This window comes from Pagrus major, chromosome 8 (assembly GCF_040436345.1).
Source record: "Pagrus major chromosome 8, Pma_NU_1.0".
Classification (NCBI taxonomy): domain Eukaryota; kingdom Metazoa; phylum Chordata; class Actinopteri; order Spariformes; family Sparidae; genus Pagrus; species Pagrus major.
Genome location: NC_133222.1, coordinates 19,897,090 through 19,914,939, shown reverse-complemented (window position 1 = coordinate 19,914,939; position 17,850 = coordinate 19,897,090). Strand labels below are relative to the sequence as shown.

General features: G+C 38.4%; 3 protein-coding genes and 1 non-coding gene across 5 annotated transcripts in view; all 4 read right to left on the bottom strand.

Moving 5' to 3' along the window:
- Window positions 1-761: 761 nt before the first annotated feature.
- On the bottom strand, window positions 762-4,189 carry rps13 (ribosomal protein S13). The gene is made up of 6 exons (XM_073471559.1): window positions 4,132-4,189; window positions 3,574-3,622; window positions 3,391-3,469; window positions 1,890-2,059; window positions 1,463-1,563; window positions 762-837 (listed from the first exon to the last, which is right to left on the bottom strand). Exons 1-6 carry the CDS (start codon window positions 4,152-4,154, stop codon window positions 804-806), a joined length of 456 nt encoding a protein of 151 aa, XP_073327660.1. The 5' UTR covers window positions 4,155-4,189; the 3' UTR covers window positions 762-803.
- Window positions 1,067-1,197, bottom strand: LOC141001813 (small nucleolar RNA SNORA19). Its single transcript, XR_012179609.1, has one exon. It is a non-coding gene; the product is annotated as a small nucleolar RNA SNORA19 (small nucleolar RNA).
- A 1,464-nt stretch (window positions 4,190-5,653) lies between the features above and the next one.
- bet1l (Bet1 golgi vesicular membrane trafficking protein-like) lies at window positions 5,654-8,782 on the bottom strand. 2 transcript variants are annotated; one of them, XM_073472945.1, is made up of 4 exons: window positions 8,744-8,782; window positions 7,966-8,051; window positions 7,516-7,572; window positions 5,654-6,994 (listed from the first exon to the last, which is right to left on the bottom strand). In XM_073472945.1, the coding sequence occupies exons 1-4, from the start codon at window positions 8,760-8,762 to the stop codon at window positions 6,827-6,829; spliced, it is 330 nt and encodes a 109-aa protein (XP_073329046.1). In that variant the 5' UTR covers window positions 8,763-8,782; the 3' UTR covers window positions 5,654-6,826. The 2 variants fall into 2 exon arrangements, with proteins under 2 accessions (XP_073329046.1, XP_073329047.1); XM_073472946.1 differs by lacking the exon at window positions 8,744-8,782 and adding an exon at window positions 8,248-8,510.
- Window positions 8,783-10,089: 1,307 nt separating this feature from the next.
- The window catches only part of pik3c2a (phosphatidylinositol-4-phosphate 3-kinase, catalytic subunit type 2 alpha), a 46,173-nt gene continuing 38,412 nt past the window's right edge, over window positions 10,090-17,850 (bottom strand). The window contains exons 24-33 of the mRNA XM_073471509.1: window positions 17,571-17,740; window positions 15,991-16,147; window positions 14,952-15,061; window positions 14,279-14,486; window positions 14,049-14,173; window positions 13,645-13,762; window positions 12,869-12,950; window positions 12,524-12,630; window positions 12,289-12,414; window positions 10,090-12,171 (exon numbers count right to left, since the gene is read on the bottom strand). Of these exons, the coding sequence (XP_073327610.1) occupies window positions 11,989-12,171; window positions 12,289-12,414; window positions 12,524-12,630; window positions 12,869-12,950; window positions 13,645-13,762; window positions 14,049-14,173; window positions 14,279-14,486; window positions 14,952-15,061; window positions 15,991-16,147; window positions 17,571-17,740 (1,386 nt within the window). The 3' untranslated portion in view covers window positions 10,090-11,988. The remainder of the gene's footprint in view (window positions 12,172-12,288; window positions 12,415-12,523; window positions 12,631-12,868; window positions 12,951-13,644; window positions 13,763-14,048; window positions 14,174-14,278; window positions 14,487-14,951; window positions 15,062-15,990; window positions 16,148-17,570; window positions 17,741-17,850) is intronic.

Genomic DNA, 17,850 nt, shown 5'->3' with positions numbered 1-17,850 from the left:
TGATTGGACGCAGCGGGGTTCGTTCACCGAAAGTCCCGCCCACACGTAACAGACATCTCCCCCAGATTACGAGACATCTGACGCATGGAAAGTGCCCGTAATTTCCTCGGTCTCCAGGAAGCCCTTTCTATTGGATAGCCTCTCAGATTAAATCAATACAAAGCGAAATTAGGGTAATATTGTGGGAAAGTCTTAAACACTCACACATTTTCAGTTTCCATGTAACATAATTGCTTTGTTTGAACTTAACACTCCCACATTCAATCGGGGTCACTTTAAAAATGTATTCTGATAGTTAATTAAAAATGTAGTCAGTAATCCAAGTATCACAGTATTAAACTAATGTAACTTGATCACTTTCCGTTAGGTTTGGATTACCTCAACACCAAACGTGAATAAAGACCAGAGAAAATAAATATAAATTACTTTTTAATAACAAGCCTGTTTTGTTTCACAAAACTGATATTGTGTTTGACTCATGAGGCAGTTGTGTGTGCATGAGTAGACTCATTAATCACTTTATTCTAAATTGCAATCCTTTTTTGAATCCCTTCTTACTAAATGTATTTAATTACTTTTCTGTAACTTTACCAGAAGTTACTTTTTGTATCCTAATTACATCCCATTACATGTTTTCAATTAATCAACAAACATGCATACAATGTCAGTGCTATAAACCATTGGCTAAACCATTTCTTGTTGAGATTTCATGATAAACACAGGATTTACTAAACAGTAACTTAAATAAAAACACAGCACAATTTCCAATTTCAACTGTTTTATTAATCCAAAAAGTGTAGAGTTTATGCCACCAGAGCAGAAGCTGTAGAGGACTCGCTGTAAACAGAAAGAAAACAAACCATTAGAGGGAGCACTCCTTATAAATTAGCATCACAGTACATAGTCAATTTGTACAGTTTGTGGTTTGATTGTAATCTCAGACCAACAATCCATGTTTGTGTTAAAGTAAAATGACCCAAAACTCAAAACTCCAAAGTCAGTTAGTTCAAGGTCTAAAGTCTTGTAAATGAATATAGAAGAAAACATGTAACAAAATATATGGTTTCATTGTGTGAAGGGGACTGGCAAAGATGGCACCAAGTAGCCACTCTGCTAATTTACCTCCAGCTTTTTTATAGCACAACAGAAATATCACAACTCTTAATAATAGGAAGAGCAGGACAATGATTTGTGCATCGTTCCATGGAATTAAGCCCATGTAGATCAGTTCATAGTAAATCTATGCAACTGTTGAGTTCAACTTTGCTAAAAAAAAAGTTTGCTAAATTACATTTCATTTACAAATTCTTTGATAGAAAAGGAGCAACTGAGCATACACTCCAGAAATAACCTAGCAGGTTGTAAACCACTCAGCCACATGCAAAAACAGACCAACATTTGGCTTGTGATCTTTGTCCAACATTTAAAGAACAAGTTAAGAAAAACCAGAAGGAATACGTACTACTTCCAGTTGGGGGCCAGTACTCTCTTGGTCTTGTAGTAACGGGCCAGCCTGTGGATCCTGCTCTCGATGAGAATCAGGCGGAACTTGGCATCCTTGTCCTGCAAATAAAGCAACAACATGTTATATTATGTATGAAGTAATTACTGAATATCTGCATTCTCCAAAGTATACCGCATTAATAAGGAAGTTATTGTGCTTTATTTCGAGCACATTTATCATTGCTGAGCTTTCTTTTGTATCTTATTCCTTGAGCATTTTAATTTCAGTACAAATTTAAAACTTCATGAGACCAATGTCAGATAAAAAACAAAAACTGATTGCTACTCAAACTCAACCTAATAGGAATAGTCTTTGAAAAGCTTCCTTATCCAAGTTGGCATGCAAAGCATTGGGTGGCACTTGCAAATTACAAGTTTTGTTATACCTTTCTGTTTCTCTCCAGATGCTTCCTGACTGCCACAGCCTTCTTGATGAGGTGGTAGAGATCCTCGGGCAGGTCAGGGGCCAGACCCTTGGACTTGAGGATCCTCAGGATCTTGTTGCCAGTGACGAAACGCACCTGGGCCACACCATGGGAGTCCCTCAGAATCACACCTATAACACGGTGACAAATAGGTTCAAAAGTTAGAATTTTGTTCAAATAAAATCTGCTTTATGCTTTGTCCTGTCAGCTTGTCAACAATTTGATGTTTGCAAACACATCGGGTTATGTAAATGAGATTGAGCTCGTGCCAAGCTTTTTAAAACTAAACGGATACAAAAAGCCTTCAGCAAGGTACAAATCAAACATTTTTTGCTTAAAACAGATGTTGAGAAGTTAACAGATTACATGACTTAATTTTTGAATGTTTATCAAAATTGATGAATCTTATACAGTAATCTAACAGCCCTAGCAGGATTCTTTACTAATGTTTGGATTGTGAAGGGTGAACTTTCAGTTCTAGTAGGGCATATTAAGTGGGCCAAGATTCAGACGTTTGAAGCTCCAATAGAGCCAATAAAAAGTTCAGATAGAGGGAAGAAAAAACATTTACTGTGAGGAGCATCATCTACAATCAATGACAACTAATGTAGTTTTTGCCAGAAAGATTCCCAACTTGCAATGCAATTTTGTTCCAATACTACTACATTAAAACATTTTTTTTAAATGTGTGCATTAATGAGCCCACTAAGGTATGCAATTACACTCACAGCTCCCTATTGTAACCTAAGCACTTGTTTTCACGAAAGAGATCGTTTTCCTGCCACTTTGTGTGGACACATTGCTGATCTGACAGCGGCACATATGAACTGCCCAGCCCTGTTCTTTGTTCTGACCCATGCCACAGCTAACATTTCACTGGACCAAGTTCATAAAGCTCAGTTGGCAGCCGATGCAACATAGCCATCCACTAAGTACCAGCGCCCTATGTTAAATAATACAATGACAGTAAAACTAGTAAAACGCTGTTTTACTGCAACCCACAAGTTGCCCTACTTGAATATACACTGGGTTTTTAACAGACATAATTGACTTATAAGGTCTGTGAATGGTCATGGGACGTAAAATTTGTATCTATATTACCTTCACCATTTGACAGTGGTCACATCCACTCACATTTGTTTTTCAAAGTATCCTTCTCATACTAGCCAACACAAAAATCCAGTTTAACAGCCTTCAACAGTTTTGTAAAGGTCCTTTATAAACTGCTACATTTGTTGGCACTTCAAATTCAATTTAACATCTAACACAATAAAAAAAAAGATAGGCTTCTTAGCAAGCATCCACATACTCAATGTGGCACAAACAGATGAGTTTTTCCTGCATACCAAGTGCAGTTGGTTGTCACACGGTCAGTCCTGCTATATACTTACTACTTTAAGTGGCTACTAAATATACAATAAAACAACATTTCTCTACCTACGTATCTCATAGAAAAACTTACCAATCTGAGAGGGGGTCAGACCCTTTTTGGCCAGCTTGAAGATCTGCTCTTTGACATCGTCAGATGTGAGCTTCAGCCACTGCAAGTAATATTTACATGATTACCGACTGACCAGATCGATCGATCCAGAATATGTGTACTCTTGTCACTGAATGAGGCTGAAACACATTTCTGAATACTTACTGTGGGAACACTGCGCCTGTAAGGCAGAGCTGACTGGGACAAGCCCTTTCTGTTGAAAAGAAAGACATGCGACTAGTTAGACACCATGGAAGTTTGACGGAGAAACGTGAAGAGAAACAACACATGCATGTTTCACAGTAATGAAGGAAGCCAATATCTAGACGGGCCAGATAGCGTCAGCGCCACACTCGTGCTAGCGCTAGCTATTGTAAACTTGACGTCAAGTTACTTTACATGAGTTAGTTTTTGTCGTCAACAGCACGCACAAATCTTGCATTTAGAATACAAATGTGTAATGTGTAACTGTCTAACTCGGCCGATGAAGTCAAGGAGCTAAATCGTGGTGAGCGGCTAGCGCCGTTGGCTAATGCTAGCTAGCTGAAGATGGATGTCGATTTGAAGGTGCACATATTTTAGTTATTTTCTCGCTTCCATGTTGAATTTAAGAGCTCAATTTGTTCCTTGGCCGTCCACACCATGTTTACAAGCTATAACCTGCCGTCAAAACCGATCAAGAGAGACAAAATCTTTACTTAAAATGATAAAAAGAGAGCTCACCCGGGAGCGTGCATGCGACCCATGATGGCGGTAGAGGAAGAGAGGCCGCACACGCGACAGAAAATGGTATTTTGCGCCTGCGTCGGAAATGACGCAACGACGCAAAGAAGTCTTTACGCTGATGACCCTTCTAGTCTGTTCCAGTCAAACACAGCGATCTACTATTATGTAGAGTTTTAGTTTATAGTTTTCATATAAATGCATTTCTATTTACTGTCATCCTGACAATGTGTCGGTAAAAGTTAATCAGAGAAGGATATCAGTCCTAACTGTTCAAACAGTGACGCATTATTGTCCCACTCCTGTCCTTGTAATTTCTGCTCCTAATTTTTGATCAATTTTTACTTTGTTTTTCAAAAATATTTTTTATATCTATTCTTATTTTATTTATTTATTTAATATTTCAATATCTATTCTTATTTTATTTATTATTAAATATTTCAATTCATGGATTATCTTTATGGATATAGGTAACAATACATTTCCAACATGGTCCCTGATGTCAAAAAAACAGGATGGGATAATCCTTTGAATATTCTGCAAAGTAAATAGGCATCCCCTTCACTTTACTGCATGCTTTACTTTGTATCTCTGTGGTGTGGAGTACAGGGTTATTTCTCTAATCCCAGGTTACACCAAACGTCTAATTTAGTAAACATATAGTGATTTATTTCCCCTAAAATATTATGTTAGAGGTTTCATTTTCAGTAGCACAGATGCAACTAAATGCTCATAGAAATGCTATAGGAATATTAAAGGATTATGACAGAAAGCAGTGAGTCTCAATGATCCTCTCTCAGCTACTTGTCTTTCACAGGGTTCAGATAATCTAAATCTATAGACAATTTATTGCATGTTAAATTCCATATCAACAAACTCATGTTTCCATTCTTTAATTTTGTTTTTCAAATTTAGCATTTATAAATTTCATATTGGGAAATAACATTCACATAAATATAAATGAAAAAAAAAAAAACCCTGACTTATTATAATTATGATGTGATATATTGTTGCAATCGGTCTTTTATTGAATTATAAATTATTTTCATTTGGTTACTGAAATACAATCAATCTTAGTCATACTATGTTATGAAAATAAAAACATACTTCTTTTTGTTAATGTAGACTGTTATAAATATATGTTTTGCTATTATCTCCTACAAGTTCAAAAATTAAAACCATTTGTGTATTAACAATAATAATAATAATAATAATATTAAATGTTAGCTGTGGCTGATTAGCAGTCCAGACAGCTGGAATGTAAACACATAGAGAAAGTAAACTCTTTATTACCCTCTTAAATTTTCTCTTGTCTCTTTCAGAAGTGATCTGCTGTGCAGACGGACTGGATGTGGAATAAAATGTAAAAAGGCAAACTATAACGATGCACATGTCCCTGTACACCACAAACAGAACAGGTCCCAATTATTCCTCTCTACTATTTGAAGGAAACAGGCTGAACTGCAAACACACAATGAGCTAATATTGCTCATCAAACTAAAGACACAACTGAACAAACCGATGTTTAAATACTTTTTTTTTTTTTTAGAAAAATAGAATCACATATTACAGTATGTAGTATTGGCCTATAGTCTTATCTCCTGTCAATCAACTGAATAGAATATATAAAATTTAATTAGATGCTTAGAAAAAGCTAACAGCAAGCTGCTTACACAAACTTTTGTTAACATTGAGGTGTAAAATAAAACAAAAAACAAAGAGACAATGAAAATGAATGGAATGATGGACTTCAACACATGGTGACATCACCTGGTGCACCAAAGACCAGCCAATAGCAAGTGGTGGGGTCACTTCCTACACTAAACAGCAGATCGTCACTGGTGTGTCCAAATCCCCATTACTTTTCCAGTTTTAAACACTAAACATCTTTAAAAAAAAACAAACAAACAAACAAACAAAAAAAAAAGTTTTTGGTTTTGACAGGAAATAGCAAAATATGTATGTTGACATCCATCAAAATTTGATCTTGGAATAACGCTGCCAATTAAACTTCATAAAGAAAAAGCAAAATGTTTACCAAAGATTTCATATTTTTCCTCCTGACCTTTCTGTAGCTGTCTTGCGAAACTTAAACATTTAATTAGATTTTTGCAGCTCCAAGTCTTTTCCCACTATATGAGTCAATAGTCACCACCACACTGTTTTTTAGTCTTTAATATTTATTTAAGTAATTTTGAATTTGAGCAGCTACAACTCAAAACTTGCTTTAAATTATTTTTCAGTCTGAAACTGAGACCCAGCTACCCTGTGATGAAACGTAGGTTTTAGTTTAATTGACAGGTTAGTTAGCCCACACTCAGCTGTAGTTGGCGCCACTCCCACCTGAGCTGCATTCAGACTCTAGCTTCTCTTTACCCATATTAGGACTTCCTGGCTGCCATAGGAAGTGACTGTGCCCTGTGGAAAAGCCCGAAGTCCAGGCATTTTTTAAAATATATATATTAGGCATGACCACACCCACTACCATTTCCCCTGCACCAACAATTCCTGCTGGTCAGTCCAACAAATCAACAAAATGTTTTCGGTGCACTTCCTGTTTGCTTTCTCACTTTGGTGCAGAATAAAAAGTCTTCTACTTTGCATGGTTTGTTGAACCACAGAGATGATTATGATGTCAGAGTCTACAGTCTGAGCTCCACATCAGGACCAGCTCCTGGGTGATCTGGTTTTCTTGTCAGCGTTGAATTCTGGTGACCAGGTAATAAAGCAGGAAGAAGACCAGGACCAGGCCCACAGACATGTAGCAGAGGATGCGACGGTTGTCTCTGCCGGATCGGACCATGGTGGAGAAACGTTTCACGCTGCCGGTCAGCAGACCCGTTGCACTTAGGAAGTTCGAGTCCTTATAGACAAAGGAGAGGAGAAAGGGTAAGATTGTGAAGGGGATTTCACAAATTGGAGAGAGTAGCAGGCAGAATATTTGAGAATCAAATCTGTAATTTAACACCCCTGTACATTAAAAAAAAATGCATTTAAACCCAGAAGAGTTGTGTGGATGTATCTGAAGATCAGCTGACAGCAGCATCCCTTTTTGAAGCCTTTTTAATGGCAGTCACTTGATGTCATATACAATGTAACATTCCACGCAATTCAATAACTACAGCTACCATGAGGCTTAAAAAGTATACTGATGGCTCCGAATCACGGGATGTGTTGTTGTTGAATGGAAAAATAAAAATCACCAGAGACGGATGGAAAAAATCATCTGAGAGAAAGAATAGATGATGCATATCATTTAAATTGACGCCTGTCAGTTAATCAGAAGTCAGCTCTTTCCAAGGATGTGGCATGCAAATGAAAATTCAAAAACAAAGGCTAATAATTATACATTCCTATATGGCTTCATAGATTGGAAGGACTCACCATGCCATCCAGATACTCGTTCTGATCATCTACCTCTCTGTCGATGTCGTACGCCAGCTGTCAGATTCAGAGACAGGACGGAGGATCAAAAGTTAAAATGGCAGGTCTTGCACTAATTACAGACATAAAAGAGAACATCAATGCAGATTTCAAGAAGGAACATACTGTACATCATATTCGTGGCTTCAGAGGAGCAGTAATTTCTTATTGATCTTATTGTCCCAAATATGTCTCAAGGGGCTTTACAATCTGTCCATCATATGACACCCTCTATCCTCAAACTCTCTTATCCGATTCATGTTAGTGTCACATTAATACTCAAAGCTGTGTGGACTGTAGGTCAGACTGAATTAACCATCTGAGGAATCGCCTCGTCTAAAAACCATTAACAGATCTATTGGAAATTATGATACTAGTAGATGAAGAGAGTGCTTGTTGGTTGTGACTCACAGATTTCAGTCTGGAGACTTTATTGGCCAGGTTCTCAGCTATCCTTTTGTTTTCGGCATCCAGCATGTCATCCACAGAGCCATGACCTGGAAACGCACAAACATGTCAGATGATAAATGAAACAGTGGTTAAAGAAATGACTTAGTTTGGGTAAGGTTTATCAGATTACATCCAGCTTTCTCTGGAGCCACGAAAGGTTTTATACTACTTTTTTCACAAATGCAGTAGTGCTCCTCAAAACCTGTGAACACACATTTTAATGTGTAAAATCGGTGGAGTTACCCTTCAAGTTTTTGGCACAGCTAGCAGATGACTGGCTGGGGTGAGGGATAGGGAATAGACCCAGATTTAGGTAACAAGAAACATATCCTTTTCCATGTCCTGTTTGTTCCTCGATGTACCGACAGTAAACAAGCTATCATTTCATCCTCGGAGTTTTAGATGGCAACTATGTGCTCATATTAAATAAGCTTATCACTAACACCAGGAACAATAATGTTGGCATATTCGTCGTGGTCTAGACCTGTTTCATGTTCGGACAGCAACATGAACCCAGAAGCTCTAAAACGTTAAACTCCTCAGCTAGTTAGCCTGCTAGCTAGCTCCAGACTTGTGTTCGGCTCTAAGTGAAGGAACAAACCCAGACACAGAGTAAACTACTAGTCTGAACTGTAGTTTATGTTATAAACTCCATTACATGGCTGTGACGTTAGCTCTGTCCTGCTAGAGGCGGTCAAAGGCTCAACATTTAGAAATGAATACGTGTCAAAAACATTACCTCTGTCCCAGTCCGCCATGTTGACGAGTGACGTCACGATCAGCTGTGCGCAGACAGGTTTGATGATACTTCCTGTTTGACACAGACGTTTTCTTATCTGGATACAGGTTTAAAAACAACTGCAGTTCCAGGGTTTTCCAGAAACACCCAATCAGACTCGTACTCTTCTATTCTGATAAGAAAAATAATGCTGTTATAAAATGAGTAAAACCTGTAGCTGTCCTAAATTATGATCCCAGTATTTACCCTTACAATTATTTGTTAAAACTGGTGGGTGGGAGTAGTCTAGGGCTCAGTTCAAAGTCAAAATGTAAGTCCTTTAACACGTTGTCACCTGTTGAAGACTAATTTATTGATTTCTTTTTTTTTTTTTTTTTTTACAATTAATTGCTGTGGTGGGCCACCACTTCTGTATGAGAAGTATAGAGGAATATACAAGATCTGCAACAATTAATCAAACGACCAATTGCTTGTCAACTAAATTATAAGTCACCAACTATGGTGATTATTGATTAATCAGTTAATTAGAGTAAAGTTAGAGTAAATTCTCTGATTCCAGCACCTCCTCCATGACAGTAAACTGAATATCCTTGTGTTTTGGCAAACTTTGGGAAAATGCAGATGGGGAATTCACTATAATGGGAGCTCAAACTTTGTCCCTTGCATGGCCAAAACTGAAACTTAATGGTGGGAAGCAGGCTTAAACCAAGCACATATATTTTTTTGTATTGTTAAGAGGCTCTATGATATTAGGATCCCAAGCTCTCTTATTTGACTGACTTCCTGCAAAAAGTGTTACTCTTCCAGCCATGCAGATTATGAAATATAATGAATAGTTAAGGATCTTACATATTTAAAGAATGTTTAAAACTGTAATCATTATTACTTTTGCTAAAAACATCTGGCAGGCCACCTTTCTCCCATCTTGTCTTGAACTAGCCAAATTCACATCTGCATTAATGGAGGCAGTCATAAGTGTAACTGCAGTAGTAGAAGTAAGTAATTGTACCTATACCATGTAAATGGTTTGAAGGAATACAATCTTATAGGTTACTCACTCTTATTTGGATAAAAATAGGTTAAAAAGCACCAGTATATATTTGTGCATCAAAACATATTTATGTGCCACTAGCTGGCACTAGTTGCACTTATGTGATTTTTTTTATATGTACGGTAACTGTAAGAGCACTCACATATAAGAATTTAATTGCCAACGACTGTTTCACTGTAATGGTGCATGCTGTTTGACAATTAACAACTTGCCATGTGTCTATAATTCATGCACTTCACCTTCAGAACACCCAACACATTTTATACAACAGAAACAAACAAAACGTCACATAACATTTGTTCCAAAAACATTTAATATGCTTTAGGAAAGAGGGATTACAGTACACACTGATCCATTCGGGTTACAGGTCACCAATTAGGAATAAATAACTGGCCATGTTAATACAAACTCTGCTTGCGTTCTTTGTACAGTCACTAAAAGAGTGGATCAAGTCACTAATATTCATAGTGTGAGTGTTGCCCTTAGATCACAAATGTCTTGTAGATCTTCTCCTAAAAAAACTTTTCAGATAAATTCACCTTAATTTCTTTATTAAACATTAACAACAATTTATAGTTAGCGAGTGGAGAGGAAAGCAGCTAATCTCTTGCTCAGGATCTTGTTCCCTTTTTGTGGAGATGTTTTAAGATAAAGTTGCCTTTAAAGCGCTGATCTATGTTCAGTTTGCCTCAAAACTCAGAATGTTTTCTCATGTGAAAATAAAACCTTGCTGGATCTGAACTTCACTGGCAGTTTAAGTTATTGATAACCTTTTACCCATTTAATCATCACGGCGTCATTACACCACTATTAGGCACTGGGAGTGAGTGTGGTATTGCTGCCTGAGCTGAAACAGCCTCATGTCCAGACTCCAGTTTTTACTCAGTCTCTAAACTTCATTTTGAAAACTCTGATATGTGGTTTTAAACCACCTGAAGGAAACACTGAACTGACTTATGATCAGCGATATTGAGCAACCATAGTCTCTTCATCCAGAGCACAGACAAGAGTGTTTCAAAGCTTATGATACAAATTCCCCTTTAAGGTGTGCTGTGTGAAAATAGTCAAGTAATCAAGAGAGACCTGGTAGTGTGCATTTAGTGGCAGTCCACTGTTACAAAAAAACCTTTAGACCTGCTCTGGAAGAACTACTGATATAGCTTTACAGAATATAGATTTTTATTTAATAAGGACATATCAGATTGTTAATAAAATATATAGCAGTAAGGCCAAGATGAGCATTATAGAGATTGTGAGCACAAACAAAGGCACCCTGTTCAGCTCCCTACTCGGGAGAGTGGTATGATTTACTTTCCCTCTCATTACTTTTGGCACATTCTTGGGGAATCATAAGGTCACTGATGATTTCCTGGAGTCTGGTATGTTGGACTAATTTACCCAGAAGTGTCTGCTGCAAAGCAGGAAACCCTGATGCCTCCTATTTGTCTATATAGAAAATAAACAAGGAAAATGTAAAAATGAGCCCCCTTTCTATTCCTTAAAAAATAAATGTGTCAATCTATATATACTCTTTTGAAAGTAAGCCGTTTTGGTCCTCTAATATCAAAATGTACAAAACATTACAGCTCTTCGTTTTAGTTTAGGAAAAAAGAGAGACAAAATAAGTGGAGATTGTTTTAGCACAGAAACAATCTTGATTAGTTAAAGAAAAATAAGGGAAGAATGGAGAGCAAGGTTCCTCTTTGAGGGTTTGAGAATCGGCCTGTTTGATCGCCCTTTGAGGGTGCGTCTGAAGGAGTTTTTAAGTCTGCATTCATGTCATATGGGAATAATCACAGAAGCAACATGGTCATTGTTACAAACAAAGGTTTGGAGGTGTTCAACCTTTGGTAGCTTTAACAATACCATGATGAAACTCTATAGAATCAGCCGATACTGATCAGTTATCCAACACATATGTACTTAGTAATACATGCTTTTCATCTACAAACTGTAAAAAAAATGGTCCATTTGGTTTGTTAGATTTGAAATGAAAATATCACAATGTATACTTAAAATTTGATGATGTCAGAAATCCTTGAAAAAAATGAGAGGCTCCAGACCCCCCAAGTGCTGAAGTAAATTTTTATGAACTGACACTGAGGTGATTTTCAAGTAAGGCCGCATCTGCCACCTTTCCCATGTGATGTGAATGCAGCTTGTATCTGGAGAGGTCGGAGAGGCAGTTAGGGGTTTAGAAGTAGGGGACGGCCGTAAGTTTGTACCACTTGACCGTCTCCTTGCTGAGGTCAAAGTCTTTGAGTCTGAGCGTGATGCCGCCCAGAAAGTAGTTCTCACGCAGCGATTCGGCGCTGAGCACGCTCAGTTGAAGCTCCCGCAGGCCCAGGGTTTCCTTGCTGTAGCCATTGTACACCAACTGCGGAGGAAGAGGAGGGACAAGTGAATTTTTATGTTTACTTTTATACAACCAAAACCATGTCTTTGAGTTGAGGAATATATAAATATAGGCAATAATGTTTTAGTATTTCCTCACCATCTCATTGAAAGTAGGGTTCCTGGTTTTCCTCGAGATCTTGGTCTTGCGTTTGGAAGTCTTGTGTGGATCTGGAAGCAGGTAGGTTTTCACATATGGGTTGGGATCTGCTCCTTCTTCGGAAACCTGAGATGGAGATGATGGATTAATAGTATGACAGCAGGTAGATAAACAAAATAATAATGAAACAGCATTAACTGTCTCAGGATATGTATGAAATAACTGGTGTGTTTACCAGATCTCGGATGTGCATGACCATGATGAAGAGAGTGCTGTTCCTGTAGGAGATTGAGAGCTTCACTTCTCCTTCCACCCGGCCTGAAGTGGGACTCAGTGGAGGCTCTGCAACAATCAGATACAACATCACATTCATGAAGTTGTTAACACGAGAATACACCCATATCAAATAAACACAGCCTTTGTTAAGAAATAAAAAAAAAATAGAATTATTAAATGATTACCAACATTACAGCTGAATCGTTTAAGTTGCAACCTCCCTGTATCATACTCACTGTATTTGTCGTAAATTGAGTATGACAAATACTTGAGAATGGGACTTTAAAATGCAGGTTTTCTTTACCTGGTGCTTTGGGTGTGGCATCTAAACCTTCTGTCTTGTCATCTCGTGCAATTGGATGAAAGAAGGTGTAGACCAGGTCACACTAGAAACAAAGAACAAGTTATTATTCACTGACTGGAACAGAATACTAACATTGGCCCCAAAACCAATGGACCAGCTTGAAATGCATGTTTTCTTAAAAACAAAACAAACAAACAAACAAAAAATCTCCAAAATTAAACCGTTTATCATAGCCAGAAACTTCAAAACAGAAATTATTGTGGTACTTTCAAATTCAGGTAGGGCTTTAATGAACCATGTACTGAGGTGCTTATGTCTGGAAAAGAAACCAAATCTAAGCTTAAAACAGTAATATTTCCTCCAAATCACATTATTCTATAAGTCTCATTCAAAATTTTGCATCACCTGAACACAGCTGGGAAGAGTTTAATCACTAAGCTGAGAGCAACAGTCATGTGATTAAAATTCAGTTATTATACTGCAGGAGGGGGGAGCCAGAACGAGAGGACAAGTGGAGAGGCAAGTAAAAATGTAAATATTTCGGTATGCATAGCATGTGGAAGCCCAATTTTTTCCATTATTGGTGAAACTTGTGGGCACTTGGAAAAATGTTTTTCATATTGATTATGTTTTTTTGATTTTTAAATAAAATAAATATTTTTTCTTTTTAGGATGTATGGCATTATAACTGCTATACTGCACAAAAGACAGTTTTGAGTTCTCCCTGCTTCTAGCTATGATTGTGCTGAGTCCACAGTGAGTAAAAATGTGTGTACCTGCGTGACTTCTGTGGAGCTCCTCATCAGGTTGTGGACATAGTTGTTGAGCTCAAGCTTCCTCTTTGCTGCCACCTCTTTGATGTGAGTGCGACCGAGCACCATCTTGTTAGGGAAACTAGAGAGAAGGCGACAGGCAAGGTATATTTACTATTTGACAGAATCTGATGCAATTCTCCTCAATGTTACTGTACTGAGGTAACATCTGCATAGCATCCCCAGAAGGGAGAATATTGAATGGGCTTGCAGCGTAGGGATATTATTCCAGAATGTGTGCATGAGCTTCTATTCGAAGCCCTGATGTCAATAAAAAAAAGTACTGTATCACATTTTTCTATTAAAGAATTCAGATCAGTAATTTTGACACAAAGAGGTTGAGGGTCAAAAAGGCTGTGATGCCTTACCTTGGGAGCTTCCAGAGGGGGAAGAGGATAGTGAGTTTGTTGTGAAGCTCCTGAAACTCATCAAAAGTGCGGAAAACAAACTGGGGCTCATTCTGACCTTCCCTCAGGATCCTCACCACATACGTCTGCACAGACATGACAAGGAGGGAGATCAGATGTCAGTACAGTTTACATTCAAAGATGTGATGAAAGACAGAAAAGACAGACAACCATGACACACTGAAACTCACATAGTGCTTGTCGGGGTTGTATCTCTTCTGGAAGGAGAAGATGGAGGCATGGAGGATGCGGCCCTCCTGTTTTAGGGTGTAAGTCTTGGGGGAGAAAGAAAGGATGGGCTCGTCGTTGGCTGGCAGACCAGAGAATCGTAGCTGGGCTAGGTTGTGGATGAAGAAGTTGAACTTGGTGGCCACACTGCCCAGACTAGACTCTATCAGCCTGGAGAGGAGGGGAATAGTGGGCAAGGGGAGGAAAAGAAGAAAATCAGAGAGGTGGAGGTAAAACAATCCAATCAATATTCTGTTTTCTCTTTGACACAAAGTTATACACAAAGTTGTCACAAGGCAACAAACTTGGTTAAAAACTGTCCCACAAAAACAAGACGGAGGTTTTGTTGCTGTAATGTGAAACAACAGCTATTCTGTTCCCTCCTATGCCTATAACGCCACCTGGTGGATATTTTAGATAATAGCAGCAAAGAAAAAAAAGTTGGCCTTGAACTCAAGATAAATGGTCGGGGCAAAATAACAGCTCTGCAACATGGGAATACCCTTTTCCTTGTGAGGTTTCCAATTTAAAGGTTGTGTAAGAGTTGTGCAATTTATTATTATCATTTATTTGTTATTTACTGAAACAGGAGTGGAGACCATTCAGCGCTGGAAGAATAGAAGGGAATGCATTTACCTGGTGAAGAAGATAGTTGCCTCAGCGTCTGTATTGTGGGGCTGAAGAGCATCAAACACATACTTGAGATCCTGAGAGCCGGTCAGCTCTGGGAGGCCTGAGGACGTCATCTATGACAGAGACACACAACGAGAAGGGATGAATTGGGGATTTTTGGGTCATTTCTTTAGAAGTTCAGAACAAATTTATGTTTTTTCTTTTTACAGTCACAGTATTCCATACAATCTACAATATACATATATACCACATATAATAATAGAATTGTTAGGATTTAATCCTGCCTTTATATAATCTTATACTGCCCTTTGTGTTTATGATAAAAATATAATTTACCCTTTAGGAATACAACAAACTGTAGAAATTCTTGTGAGAAACATCAAGAGGCCATATACTAAAGCATACTCTGTAAAACAGACATTTCCAGGACAACAGTGAAGCACTGATTTATTATCAAGGCACAGCTGCTTTGTTTGCATATGTCCTCATCTGGCTCTTGCAGGTGCAAAAGAAAACAGCACAGCTACACAAGGAGGACACTTTAAAAAGGAGGCCAAAATTACTAAAAAGACTGACAAAGATGCTGAAATTCTGCAGCAAGATGCAAGAAAAATAATCTAGAACAATGCACTACAACTAGAGCTGCAACATTTTGCTGCTTTTCTCTGTTGTTTTATAAACTGAATATCTTTAGGTTTTGTACTGTTGGTACAACAAGACATCTTAAGATGTCATCTTCAACTAAGACAAATTGTGATGGGTGTTTGTCACTATTTTCTGATACTTTATAGACCAAACAATTATTTAATCAATCAAGACAATTATCTGCAGATTGGCCAATTATAAAAAAAAATCTTTTGTTACCTTACTTTGTTACCTTGTCCTCACAACAACTACCTAATGTAACACTTAAGTGACAGAATGTGCTGTAATCCTTTCTGCTATGTATGTATGTGTAGCTGGTGTCTATATGAATCTATGCCCCATCTGTTCATATGTGTGTGTATATATTGTTTTTGTCTGTGTGTGTGTTCTGTCTCACCAGCGACAACAGGTTGAGGAAAAGCCCGGAGTGCTTGCGGATGAGGTTGTAGGCCTGGCAGCACAAGTCTACAAACAGCTGGAAACGACTGGTGGGACGCTCGCCTCCATTGATGACGTACGCCATGTCAGAGGTCAGAACGAATGGAGCTCGGTCCCTGATGGGAAAGGCAGGAGGGAGAAAAGATTTAAAATCGGCTTCTGACAAGGGTTAGCCAAGAAGTTTTTGAAAATGGTTTGTGGATCAAAGGTCTGTGGTTTAAATCCCTGGGAAAATCTGGATCAGGAAAGTGAATGCACCTTCTTCCCCTACAATAACCTCAGGGGCACCCTGAGGCAAGATACTACAAAGCCTCTAAATACTTCAGTGGAGATGCTCAGTGGCCAAAAATAGAAGCCAGTTGTGGAGCGGCCCACCTGGACAGATCCCAGCTGGGAATGAGTGCAGTGTGTGAGCTACGAACCAGGTCATGCTTGAAAATACACATTAATTTTGCAAAGTGAAGTACACCAACTCCGACACTGTCAATTCAGTGACCCACAAAGGAGCCTTTGACTCATTTAATTTCTTATACCATTTGTACACCAAAATTAGCAGGGTTTAGATTATTTTAATACAGGTAAACCAACTAAAAATAGGCAATTGACGCCTTTCTGTTTTTTTTGTTTCTGGTGTGTCACGATCAATGTCAGCAATGCATCAGAGAAAGGGAAACAGTAGAAAGCTGCATGGATGCTGTTGACAATGTCATGGTGGTTACTTTTCTTAATTTTACGCCAGTCTCTCTCAGTCTTAACACTGACTGAACGATGTTCGAGCGCTGCTTGAATGGAGATGGAAGGTAAACTATTCACACGCCAATATACTGAACTTCAAAGTGCTTTAATAGCGCCAGAAAAGGGGTGAAAATTAGCATGTCAGCCGGGTGTTTCTATCACTGCTGATCGTAGCTGGAGCTGATAAATACTTGGGACTACTGCAGAGTCATTTGACCTAAGAATGAATGCCATTAGCCATGTCAGTGGGTTTTTGTCCAGGGGGGAAAGAGGTATTTGTATTTTGTATTTGGCCTTCTGCTGATCAACTCACCTAATGAGGAGATCAAATTATGCCATCAAATCGATTCATGTGTCTTTATTAAGTAAATTCTTCTGGTGGGTCCATTGTAACTCTCTGGCATAGATTACAACTGGGAAACATTTCTTAACTTTGAACAAAACTCTGGCACTCTGTGGGCAAAAAACAATTTGCCCACAATAAAACATAGAAATTGTTCTTTGGGAGTGGCAGAGTTTTGTTCACCATTGATTCCTGCCACTTCTGTGCACCCATCATGTTTTTAAGCTTTGGAGATTGCTATTTTTTCAATGTGTTAACTTTCCCCTACTGAAAATCAGCTGTTACCTTTCACATATCATCTGGTAACATCCTGGTAATAAAAACACAGTCATAGACATCCTGTTACACCCTGAAGGAAAACCTTTAAACCCTGATAGCGCTCTAAAGCACGTTTTAGCTGACAAGCACTTGCACAAACGCATGCACACAAACAAGCCCTAAACAGCATATCTGATTTTCACCTTTTGAAGCTGCCAAACATCTGGGCATGTCCCAGGAACTTCCCGAAATCGATGTGGAACATGTGACCAGTGGAGCGCAGCATAATATTGTCATTATGGCGATCACAGATGCCCAGCACGTAGGTCGCCACGCAGCATCCTGCACATGAGTAGATGAAGTTCTCCGATGCCTGAGAAGAGGACGAAGAGAGAAAGAGTGACAAACAGAAAAGAGAGGAACAAATATGAATTATCTCATATATATATATATATATATATGTGTGGTATAAAAAACACTGTA

What these genes read in the sequence shown, in the direction of transcription:
- bet1l (XM_073472945.1), bottom strand. An exon ending in AAGTCTCCAGACTGAAATCT is followed by an intron (nt 7,573 to 7,965) that starts GTGAGTCACAAC and finishes TGAATCTGACAG; the next exon opens with CTGGCGTACGACATCGACAG. An exon ending in ACGAGTATCTGGATGGCATG is followed by an intron (nt 6,995 to 7,515) that starts GTGAGTCCTTCC and finishes TTTGTCTATAAG; the next exon opens with GACTCGAACTTCCTAAGTGC.
- rps13 (XM_073471559.1), bottom strand. Translation starts at nt 4,154, where the DNA reads ATGGGTCGCATGCACGCTCCCGG. An exon ending in ACAGGCGCAGTGTTCCCACA is followed by an intron (nt 3,470 to 3,573) that starts GTAAGTATTCAG and finishes TATTACTTGCAG; the next exon opens with TGGCTGAAGCTCACATCTGA. An exon ending in TCTGACCCCCTCTCAGATTG is followed by an intron (nt 2,060 to 3,390) that starts GTAAGTTTTTCT and finishes ACCGTGTTATAG; the next exon opens with GTGTGATTCTGAGGGACTCC.